This window comes from Canis lupus, chromosome 30, assembly GCF_003254725.2.
Source record: "Canis lupus dingo isolate Sandy chromosome 30, ASM325472v2, whole genome shotgun sequence".
Taxonomy (NCBI): domain Eukaryota; kingdom Metazoa; phylum Chordata; class Mammalia; order Carnivora; family Canidae; genus Canis; species Canis lupus.
Window position 1 is genome coordinate 11,750,781 of NC_064272.1, and position 11,823 is coordinate 11,762,603.

Here is an 11,823-nt window from a genome sequence, read left to right on the forward strand (position 1 = left end):
TTCTTCATCTTCTCACTTTTCCTAGGTAGCTGGGGCAGTAGGCACCTGGGCCTGAGGGCAGAATAGGGACAGGTGCCAGGACGTGAGCCCAGGCCACAGTCCCAGGGACATTCAGTCCCTGGAGGTGAGGACAGGCTGGGGGAGCAAGCATTATGTAGAAGGGTAGCTTTGAGTACTACTTTCCCCCCAACATTTTATTATGAACATTTGTAAACACAGGAAGGTAGAAAGCATTTTATGGTGATCTCCATGTCTCCATATATGCCACCTAGATCTACATTTAATTCCCAGGAGGTTTTAAGCTGGAGGGTTCAGCAGGGGTTTTTGTAGCAGAATGGTCTTAGCAGGCAGGTTGCTTACAGTTTCTGAACTCTACCCCATTAGCCTGATTCCAGTCCCAGGAGTGGGGCTGCAGGTGGACACACATCCAGGGGACACTGCCTGGCTAACTGTTTCAGGCCTCCCTGCCCACTCATGGCTGGGTCTAGCTCCCACTGGGGCCACAGCTTGAGGCTGGGCACCTGAAGGCAAGGGTACCGGCCAAGGAGCCTCTACAGTATGGACATAGGATGAGTGCCAGGTCTTCCTGGGCTCTGGGCCCTGAGCTGTTCCCAAGATCAGGTCTGTGTTACAGGGGTGGAAGTACCTGAAGTCATCAAAGACCTATGCCGACGAGCCTCCTACATTAGCCAGGAAAAGATCTGGTGAGTCCTCTCATCTGGGAGTGGTAGAGGGAGGGCTGTGGTTGGGGGGCTTGCCTTTTCTCTCCCCAGAATGCCTAAAATCAGGGGCCCTTCTAGCCTATGTAGTGCCTTCATGCAAATTAGAAAACAGTGCTCCTTACTCCAGGCAGACACAGCCCTGCATCAAGAGGAGCAGAGAAAATAAATAAATAAATAAATAAATAAATAAATAAATAAATAAATAAATAAATAAGGAGCAGAGAGCCTGCTGGATTTCAGTGCTCTCCTGCTGCCAGGGTCAGGTGCCCTGGTCAAGGGCAGAGCTGGATGCGTTTCCTTGGCTGGGACCCCCCAGGATGTAACTCCTTTTCTCTCTAGGGAACTGTGGGAATCCTGCTGTTCCCTGCCTGAGAGCTCTGACCCTTCCTCAGCAGAGTCTGCCTGAAGGCAGACTGGGGACAGTAGAGGATCAAGTGCCTTAGGTGGCCAAAGTCCTCTCCTTCTTGTCCTAGTCCCTCCCCCAGAGTGAGTGCTCGCTGTCCCCACAGCAACACTGAGGTGGAGTGGACACCACAGAGACTGCAGTGCCCCGTGGACACAGACCCTCCCCAGGAGATTCGTCGGAGGTTTGGCAAGAAGTACGCCCACTCCTCTCCTTAAGCCCGGGCAGTTCATCCATCCCTTTAGCATGCAGGGGTGCAGGAAGGATGAATAGTTCGTGCCCGAGAAGATCACAGCCTACAAGATGGTCTGGTATATTGATCATTATTACAATGTCCCACTGATGAATGTTGTAATAGTGGTAAGAGCAGGAGGCCTCAGAGCTCAAGGAAGTGCTCACACTCTGCCTGGGAAGTCAAGGAAGACTTCCCAGAGGTGGGTGTCTTCTGAGCTTCCAGTAAAAGGTGAGACCAGAGCAAGAATGGGGAGTTGCAGACTGGGAAGGGAGAGGGCCATCTTGAGTGTGAGTGGGAACTGGGCTAGAGGGAGTGCATCCCCTGGGATGAACTGACCAAGTGAGCCCTTGCAACGCTGTCTGATACCAGTCCCAGTCTGCTTGAGGAGTATGGGATAGCCTTGGGTCTGAACCCTGCTTGGCTTCAGCAACTTGATGCCCTTTCTCTGCTCTAGGGAGGTGGGTTGCACTAGCGGTGGGTCCGTAGCCAGAGCCAAGACTTCTTGTCTCCCAGGGTAACATCATTCCAGCCCCTGCTGTTCACGGAGGCTCAACGGGAGAAGTTCCAACGCAGCCGCCGCCACCAGACCTTGCAGCAGTTCAAGCGCTTCATCGAGAACTACCGACGCCACATTGGCTGTGTGGCTGTGTTCTATGCCATCACTGGGGGCCTTTTCCTGGAGCGGGCCTACTGTGAGTGGGGGCAGCCCTGAAGTTGGGGCTCCCATGGGTACATGGGGCCTGCTGGAATGGAGGCTGCGGGGAAGTCCTGCTTGAGGGGTGGCAGCCGGGACGTGCACTTGATCTGCCTCAGAGGCCTTGTCTCCTCTGCACTGCTCCCCTCTTACCTATGTGGGCTCCCCAACAGACTATGCCTTTGGGGCTCACCACATGGGCATCACGGACACCACCCGTGTGGGCATCATCCTGTCCCGGGGCACAGCCGCCAGCATCTCCTTCATGTTCTCCTACATCCTGCTCACCATGTGCCGCAACCTCATCACCTTCCTGCGAGAGACCTTCCTCAACCGCTACGTGCCCTTCGACGCCGCCGTGGACTTCCATCGGCTCATTGCCTCCACTGCCATCGTCCTCACAGGCAGGGCCCTGGAGTCCTGGGGATTCTGTCCACTTCCTCCTGCCCCTGCTGCCTTACCCCCCTCTGATAGCCCCTCCTCTTTTGTGCTTAACTTGAATGTAAGTGCTAGATGTCCTTCTCCAAAGGATGGCGCTGACCTGGCAGTGGTGTGCAGTGAGCTCAGGAGCCTCATAAGGGCCTTCCCATGCTCTCAGGGCCACCTCGCCAGCCTCCTCCTGACAAGTTACTGGCACCCTAGAACAAGTGCACATAATACGTGATCTCTCCCAGTTTTGATGTTACAAAACATATTCTGTGAGAGGAAACAAGAGAATGAACTTCTGATGGTATCATTTCAGACTCATGTGGCTGTGCTCATGGGTGGCGTATATGGGCACTTCCGGGGTTGGGGATGGACAGGAGGATGATTAGAGACCAGACCTTCTTTAGGCTCCCAACACTAGGTGGCTAGAGTCCTCCAACTTGGGCTGAATGGGTTGAGTGCCCCCACCAGGCTGCCCACAGGCTCACTCCCACCTTGTCTGGTCCTCCTTAGTCTTACACAGTGCGGGCCACGTGGTGAATGTGTACCTGTTCTCCATCAGCCCACTCAGCGTCCTCTCCTGCCTCTTCCCTGGACTTTTCCACAATGATGGGTGAGTGAGTGGGTCGCTGTGTGCGTGTGTGTGTGTGTGTGCATGTGTGTGTCAAGGTTGGAGGATTCTTTATGGGTGGAAAGAAGCAAATTCTCTTGGCTCTGAGGAGAATGTCACCTTCCAGACTGTAGGACAGTGACCAGCCTGAGCCCTGACCCCAAGTGGGCAGAAAGGGAGACTTGTGGCTGGGTTGGGGTGTTTCCTCTGGAAGTCCCAGATATCTCAGCATCCTTCCTTGCTTTCCCTTCACAGATCTGAGTTTCCCCAGAAATATTATTGGTGGTTCTTTCAGACTGTGCCAGGTAAGAACCCTCCCTGCTCTGAGTTGTGGGCTCTGGGTTCTATCTGCCATGAGGCTGCCTAGTAGCTCTTACTCAGCTCTCACAGTGATCAGGCTCTGCCCTCTGGCCCTGAGGACTCTCCTGGGCAGTAGGAGCCTCTGCTTCCCAGTCCTTCTCTTGGGTGCTTGGCTGGGCTCCTACCCCAAGTCTGAACTTCCTCTTTCTGTGGAATGGGAGTGGACCGCCTCTCCCCTCACCCCAACATAGACACCTGCCATGACAGTGGCTTTGAGGAATGCTGTGCTGCAGCTGCATTCAGCAGACTGCTGGAGGGACAGGCTCATTGTCAAACTAGGAAGAGCCCCCTACCCTTTGTAGTCTGTCTTGACAAGGGCTGTTTAAGGATGTATTCTAACTCCCCATAATCACCCATTTTAGAACTATTAGCTGTGAATCTATTCAAGAGCTTCTTGAACCTATTTATATTTTCAGTCTGTTTCCTCCTTGGGGTAATACATTTCCTACACTCCTCTCCGTGAAACACAGCATTCTTTTTTTAATCCTAAAACAATCTGCTTTGAACTTCAGAGTGCTTGCTAATTCCTGCACACTGGGATTTAGTGGATAAGGCTGTATTTATGCTCTCCTCTCTGTTCAGGCCTTTACAGGCTTTGATTAGATCCCTTCTTAACCTCTGCTTTTCTATACTGCAGGGTTCTAATCTTCTTAATTTCTGCCTCTCTCCTCGATCACTTGAGGGGCCATTCTCTGGCCCCACACTTTCGTCCTGACTCTAATATTACTCTCTTGTGTACCCCATGCTTGGGGTCCCCTGTGAGAGGAGGGTCCTCCCACCAACACTGAACTGAACCCAGGGGGCTCAAGTGGTTGTGATTATTCACTAATGGTGCCAGTGCTCATGCCATGGTAGCCAAGTAGAGTGCTAAGGGGATGTAGATGAAGTCTTAACTCCATGGAGGCATGGCTTGTAATGTTCAAAGTCTGACCCAGAGGGCCCGGAGCAGATACCCCGTGCATTTATTCTTTCAGCACACATTTATATAAGACCCATGGGGTGCCAAGCCCTACCGTAAGCATTAGGATTCAGTGGTGAACCAGCAGCCTAGTCCTTGTTCTTGTGGGCCTGACAGAGAAGTGACAAACATAAATGACACAGGTCCTTGAAAAATAGCAATCCGGTCTGTGAGGGACAAGCAGAGTCTGCTGAAATAAAAGACACCTGTGATCAGTGGTGTAGGTAGAGGAGAACAGAGGAGAAACCTGGGCTTCCACTCCCTCCACCCAGAGCAGTGAAGTGGAACGGGGCCCCTGAGCCATGGCAGCCTCAGAATAGCCCTGCTCCTCTGCCCTTCACCCCATGTTCATTTCACAGGCCTCACGGGGGTCATGCTGCTCCTGGTCCTGGCCATCATGTATGTCTTCGCCTCCCACCACTTCCGTCGCCACAGCTTCCGGGGCTTCTGGCTGACCCACCACCTCTACATCCTGCTCTACGTGCTGGTGAGGGCTTTCAGAGTCTTGGCAGGATGATCCCAGGGAGGCAATGAGGGCTGAGACATCATTTCTCCATCCCCTTGGTCATTTCAAGAACCTTCTCCACTTGTCACTTCAAAGCTGGAGACTGTAGTGTGGGGCGGTCAAGCAGATTGACCTCAGTATGCAGTACTTGGAAGATGGATGCCCTGGCATGGCTCTAGCAGTAGTAGCCCTACCAGGCTGGTCTATGTTCCTTGCAGACACCTCCACATCATTTCCTTCACATCATTTCATCAGTCATTCCTGAGTTCCAGTGGCTGGTGTGGGCTCCTGGGTGGACTGCCTACATTCAAGGGAGCATCACCCTCTCTCTTAGAGAAATATATCTTAACTTGGTTCTGACACTTTTGTTCTGATCCTGTTTTCTGGGGTGTTAGCACCGCACCCAGCTAAGTGCCACTGGTAAAGTTAATAAGCTTGCTTAAAATGTCTTCACTGGACTGTTGATAAGATGATTTTTTAAGACTCTACCTATTTCCATTCCTTCTCCTTAACCTGGGCTCCTGCTTCACTTCCTTCACAATCCGCCCCCCCCCCCCCCCCGCCTTCTCTTGTTCCCTTTACCTTCCCTGGGTTTGCCAGCAGTTGCATCAGCTAGTTAGTTCCAGAGCTGACTCTGATCTGTGCCTGTGTCATGGCTCTGCTTAACCTACCTTCCTCATGGATACAAGCAGTTCCCTAAAGGACACCCCAAAGGTCTTGCTGAGAAGCCATACTAAGTCCCAAGGCCCCAGTGTCCCCACTGATGATAGCTTGGCTGCCAGCTCTCAAGAGGTGCAGAGCCCAGATGGTTGCCATCTGCTACCTGGCTCCAGGCTGAACTACACACAGGGATCTCCCTTGTCCTGAGACAGAGGGAGAGAGTCCATCATTGCCTGGGTCAGGCCAGCACCTGTGGGCTGCCCTGCCTCCTCCCAGATGCGGTTCTCCTCACTGATCAGAGGGTCTGTTTCCATGTTGCTCAAGGCTCAGCACTTCACAATTCTAGATGAGTACCCAGCCTTGACTTAGGTTGTTTCATAGAATTGATGTTTGTTTCCAAAGAAATCTCTGCCTTCTTTGGAAGCTGTGGCTAAGTGATCCCTCCCTACCCACCCTTTCTAGGGTGGAGCCCTACCATTCCAGGTTACTGTTTCTGTTGGGGTGGAGATGATATTCTTGATCCTGGGGGGGAAAAAAAAAAAAAACAGCTTCTTTGAACTGGATGAGAGACCCAGAAGAGTAGCCAAACTGCTTCCCTGAGACCAAGACCCCTTTCTGACTTGTCCTGGGATTCAGAGTCACCCTTCTTGCCAGTAGGGAAGTCAGCAGCTCAGAAAGGTGCAGGACCCTCTCTGCTGAGCAGTCTTAGCCCTGGCAGCTAGGGAGAGTCTCACCTGGAGGGGGGGTTGGGGTTGGGGGTTGGGGTTGGGGGTTGGGGTGGGGGGTTGGGGTGGGGGGGTGGGGGGTGGTGTTGGATATCGGGGCCAAAACACCAGTTTCCTTCCCATTTATCCCTGCTATGGCCACTTGACTTCAGGCAGAAAGAGAAGCTACAAGTAAAGGACCCCTGCATGGAGCCAACCCTGCAGAAGGATGTCCAGAATCCTGATCCAGGCAGAAGAGGGCAGGGCTAGCACAGCAGAAGCTGAGCTGGCGGCAGCTCCCCTGGCTCCTCAGCCAACCATGAGTCTGCAGCAGCTTTGTGGTTTAAATGTAGAGCCAACACCAAATGGGATGTATAAACAGAGGAGTATGAGGTCACCCTGACATTGTTCTCAGCCTAGTTAGATCCTCCGAAAGCCTGAGGGGGAGGGCGTGGGTTCCATAATGAAAGAGGAGCTGGGGGCAACCAGAGCCAGTTAGAGAAGAGCCCAGAGAGGTTTCAGTTAGTTCTGTGGGCAAAGGCTCAGGAGGGGAAAGGGAGAGCTGAATGAGGAGCCAGAGTTCAGTTTTAACAGTTATCTGTTGAAGGGTCTAGTACGTACTAGTTTGGTGCTAGACCCAGTGGAGGAAGTAGGAGACTTTAAGCCCTGCCCTCAAGAATTTAGGATTTGCTGCAGATAAGTGCCATGCACCTGAAGTGATCAGAATGAGCAGACAATATAGGATTAATTGCTGAGTTGAGCATTCCAAACAGTGAGTTACAGTAGCTCACTGAAGGGAGTTTCATTTGGGCCAAACTGGTTAGGGAAGACTTTGGGGAGAAGATGGGACTTGAGCCAAGCCTTAAGGAGAGGCTAAGATTTGAAAGGGCACAGTGGAATCTGAAGAGCATTCCAGGTAGAAGAAAGGGCATGAGCCCTGGTGCAGAGGCAGAAATGATGAGAGAATATTCAGGGCACAATGGGGACAGGCCTAGCTGTGGCTGGTCTCAGGTTATTAGGTGCTGACAGGACATGGTGGACCCGTGTGGGCTGCAGGGGCAGCTGAAGGGCTGTGGCTCAGTGGAGGGGACGTGCCATATGGGAGATCATAGACAGAAGAGAGCAGAGAGTGAGAAAAGCAGGTTTAGGCAACATGCAGGATCAGGGCTGGGAGAAGGAACAGAGAGCTGGTGGAGGAGGTGGAAAGTGAGTGTCCTGAGAGAACCAGCACAGCACTGTCACCCAAGTGGCAAGGAGCCGGCAGTTGCTAGTACCACAGACTGCCAACCATTGGAGCAAATGAAAGGAAACCTTGGGGTCTCGCCATTCATGGGGCGGGTGAGCTCCCAGCGAGCAGGTCCTGAGAAGAGGTGGAGGCAGGAGCCAGATTGACCAGACTTAGGAGCAAGCAAATGGGAAGAATGGGGGCAATGGTATCTGACCATGTTAGATCAGCTTGTTGGGGAAAGGATCAGAGCTGGACAATACCTGTCAGTTATTTCTGGAAAATGGGGAACTGGTTAGGTGTTAGTCTCCAAAGGGATAAATTGGAGGAACTCCTCTTACTCAACCGTTATTAAGTGCCTGCTATGTACCAGGCAGCAACTTCTAAGAGCTGACAGTATGGTGGCAAAAAAATTTTTAAATAAAAAAAATAAAGGACCCCACCCCCAGTCCAGTGGGGAAAACAACAGAAACATGTTAATGAATGAAAAAACATTAGTGTGGATGATGACAAGTGCTCTGATGGGAGTTAACTGGGAGATAAAACAGAAGACCAAGGGAAGGCCTGACGAGGTGGCATTTCTGCTGAGGCCTGAAAAATGAGACAGAGGTAGCCAGGGGAAGAACCTGGGAGGAGGCATTCCTGGGAGAGGGAACAGCAGGTGCCAAGGTCCTGAAGCAGAAAGGACTTGCCATGTTTGAAGAACAGGAAAGGGGATACACTGGCAGGCAGAGGCTAGAGCATCTCAAGGCCTTATGGTATAATGGGAAGTCTACTAAGGCTGGTTAAGCTGGGATGGCAGGATAAAATGAACTTGAAAAAGTCACACTGGCTGCCCGGAAGAGAATGGGTCACAATGGGGCAACCCAAAAGATCAGCTAGGAGGCTACTGCAGGAGAACAGGTGAGAGTCGAAGTGGCTGGTTTAGGATGGTGCCAGGAAGACGCAAATAGTTTCACTTGTCATGGATGCTCTGCAGGATGGGGTTGGGGTTGGGAGTGGTTAGATTTGGGAACCTGGAAGGAGCATGGTACACAGAGAGGTGGGGATGGAGTGTGCCCATGGGGATGGGGTGGGGGGTGTGGAGGTTGTAAAAGGCTAAAGCCCGAGCTGGCCACAGACACTGTTGTGGGTATGGCTTGGTCTGAGCTGTATTCTTTACTCTGTCCAGCTCATCATCCACGGCAGCTTTGGCCTCATCCAGCTGCCCCGTTTCCACATCTTCTTCCTGGTCCCGGCACTAATCTATGTGGGGGACAAGCTGGTGAGCCTGAGCCGGAAGAAGGTGGAGATCAGCGTGGTGAAGGCAGAGTTGCTGCCCTCAGGTACCAGCCCATAGGCAGTCAGGGACCAGCTGGGTGGTACTGAGAAAGGCGACAGGGCGGGGACAGAGCTTGGATCTTGCAATCCCCTGACTTGGCTATTGGAGTTGGCAATGGCCCTGAAATGGCAGCGATGAAGGAGCTTTGTCAGAGGACCTGAGTCTCTTTCACAACAGAGAGAGGAGGAACCCCGGGCCAGATTCCTTTCCCTGCTGACTACCACCACCAGTGCTGCATTGCCTCTCCTCAAGGGGAACATGGCCCAAGGGGGGGTAATGCCTTCTGATGGGGAGAGGCCTTGCCATATTCCAGAAGGAGAGCTGAGACTGCAGGTGGGGGAATTTTCTGGAGGCCACAGTGTTGCTGAGTCCTGGACAGCAGCCTCCTGCCCATTTCCTTTCCCCAGGCGTGACCCACCTGCAGTTCCAGCGGCCCCAAGGCTTTGAATATAAGTCGGGACAGTGGGTGCAGATTGCCTGCCTGGCTCTGGGCACCACTGAGTACCACCCCTTCACACTGACTTCTGCACCCCATGAGGACACACTCAGCCTGCACATCCGGGCAGCAGGGCCTTGGACCACTCGTCTCAGGGAGATCTACTCACCTCCAACAGGAGATGGCTGTGCCAAATACCCAAAGGTGACCAAACCCAGGCCAGATGTGCTACATGCCCCCACATCCACTCAGCAGGCCTTAGTCTTGCAGCCCCAGACTCCCCAGTGTGTTCCTCCCCCCCGCCCCACTCCCAATCCAGAGACTGGTCTTTCCAGGTAATACCACGTAATAACACGGTACACCCTTTTCTCTTCATTCCATAAGCATATCTGCCCTTTCCCTGCCTCCCATTTCTAGATTCAGAACTATTGTGGTGGTGGAGCTTAACTCAAACCCACTCCTCCTCTTGCAGCTGTACCTTGATGGACCATTTGGAGAGGGTCACCAGGAGTGGCATAAGTTTGAGGTATCAGTGCTGGTGGGAGGGGGCATTGGGGTCACCCCCTTTGCCTCCATCCTCAAAGACCTGGTCTTCAAGTCATCAGTCAGCTGCCAAGTGTTCTGTAAGAAGGTGAGTGTCTTCTCCTCCTGCCAGCCCATGACCCCTGCTCCCTATCACTGTGTCCATCTCTGCCTGTCTCTCCTGCCTCTGTTCTTGGCCTGACATGGGCAAGGCCAAGTTGGCTTGACCCCAGAAGGATCAGGGTATCCTCAGACCCTAAAGAACAGAGTTGGAAAGGGGTAAAGGAACCCATTCCCTCTTACAGAGGAAGGAAGCATTGTCAGGTTGGGAGAAGGAAGGGAACACTTGGGGTGGGGCAAAAATTAAACTGTTTTCAAGAGGAAGAAGAGGGGAGGTGGCAAGGCAGGGCTGGTGGGCTGGGTCGTTTCCAGGAACACAGCCCAGGCCCTGAGGCCCCCTCTGTACCAGGTCCCTTCACCCCAGTCTGGACCTGGTAGCAGGCCCCTGCTTGTCTCTCTGGGCCTGGCAGGTGAGTCAGGGGCACAGGAACGCAGCAGGCAGAGGCCCAGCCCATAAACTGTTAGCATTCAGGGGGTGACAGGCAGCTCCCCTTGCTCCTCCGTCCGTGGCACCTCTACCTCTGTTTCTTAACCCACACAGCCCCGCTTCATCCTCTTCAGAAGTTGGAGATGGGTCCTTCCATGGCAGCTTCCATCCTCCTGGTCTCTCTTTAGCCCATTCCCATCTGCTCCAAGCAGCCAGCTGGGTCCTCCCTAAGGTTGTTCTGTGATGTGCCCCCTAGTGGAACCCTATCCCTCTGGGCTAAGGTTGGTTGGGAGCCTAGCAGCCTGAGGAGGGCCTATTGGAGGGAATGGCAGGGCAGGCTCAGTGTGAAAAAGCTGCTTCCCACCCCATCAGACCGTCAGTTCACTTGACAAATGAGCTCCTTTTTCATCATCCCAGGTTATCACTCCCTTTTACCTCTGCATGCCCTGGGGCAACTCCATCTCCTGCCCCAGAGCCTGGTCCTATCACCCCACAATACTCCATCTCCCCAGGGTGCCTGGGGAGAGGCACAAGGTGACCAAGGCCAGGAGAGTTCTATTGCTTTGGAGATCCTTGCGATATAAGGAGCCTGATATGAGCCAGGTCCTAAGCTCCAGCCATGTGTCCCCAGATCTACTTCATCTGGGTGACACGAACCCAGCGGCAGTTTGAGTGGCTGGCTGACATCATCCGGGAGGTAGAGGAGAATGACTGTCAGGACCTGGTGTCTGTGCACATCTACATCACCCAGCTGGCTGAGAAGTTTGACCTCAGGACCACCATGTTGGTATGTCAGGGCTGGCCAGGCAAGGTGGGTAGGTGGGTATATGGAGTGGCAGGGTGAGGCAAATGACCAAGGCAGGTGGGTGGACAGCCAGCTTCAGATGGCAGGAGGCACAGAAGTGGTGGTCTTGACCCTCAGCCCCTAGCCCCCTCTCCACCCCAGTCTCTGTCTCCTGGGCTGCAGGCTGGCTTGGGTTAGGCACTGACCCTGACTATCCTTGGCCTGACCTGCCCCTCTGCCCCCAGTACATTTGTGAGCGGCACTTCCAGAAGGTGCTGAACCGGAGCCTGTTCACGGGCCTACGCTCCATCACCCACTTCGGCCGCCCTCCCTTCGAGCCATTCTTCAAGTCCCTGCAGGAGGTCCACCCACAGGTCAGCCCCACCCCATATCAAGGTTCTCCTAGTCTTTATCATCTGAGGTCTGAGCAAACTTCCCAACCCAGCTCCATGAGGGAAGGAACTGACTGCTGATGAGAACTCATCATCTGGGTGATAAGTGGGGGTAACAGAATGTAAAAAAAAAAAAAAGTAGGGGTCACTCTGAGGGGTGAAGGGTCGGAGGCAGGGGACAGGGACTTGCCACTTCTAAAGCCATGATGCCTATCCAGAAGGAACAGCTCAGTGATTGAGCTAGTCCTTACCATAAACTCAGAGCTACTCTTACCATTAACGCTGAGCCAGCCCTCACCCTGGACACTGAGCTGATCTT

At 53.3% G+C, this 11,823-nt stretch overlaps 1 protein-coding gene across 12 annotated transcripts in view; it reads left to right on the forward strand.

The window, feature by feature from the left end:
• DUOX1 (dual oxidase 1) overlaps window positions 1-11,823 on the forward strand; it is a 31,977-nt gene that overhangs the window by 19,044 nt on the left and 1,110 nt on the right. For 11 of the 12 annotated variants that reach the window (XM_025472926.3, XM_025472922.3, XM_049104008.1 and 8 more), the window contains 12 exons: window positions 635-704; window positions 1,196-1,321; window positions 1,874-2,052; window positions 2,228-2,458; window positions 2,994-3,093; window positions 3,346-3,395; window positions 4,768-4,895; window positions 8,674-8,827; window positions 9,231-9,463; window positions 9,732-9,890; window positions 10,960-11,115; window positions 11,358-11,486. In XM_025472926.3, the coding sequence (XP_025328711.1) occupies window positions 635-704; window positions 1,196-1,321; window positions 1,874-2,052; window positions 2,228-2,458; window positions 2,994-3,093; window positions 3,346-3,395; window positions 4,768-4,895; window positions 8,674-8,827; window positions 9,231-9,463; window positions 9,732-9,890; window positions 10,960-11,115; window positions 11,358-11,486 (1,715 nt within the window). The remainder of the gene's footprint in view (window positions 1-634; window positions 705-1,195; window positions 1,322-1,873; window positions 2,053-2,227; window positions 2,459-2,993; window positions 3,094-3,345; window positions 3,396-4,767; window positions 4,896-8,673; window positions 8,828-9,230; window positions 9,464-9,731; window positions 9,891-10,959; window positions 11,116-11,357; window positions 11,487-11,823) is intronic. The other variant, XM_025472931.3, reaches the window with a different exon arrangement.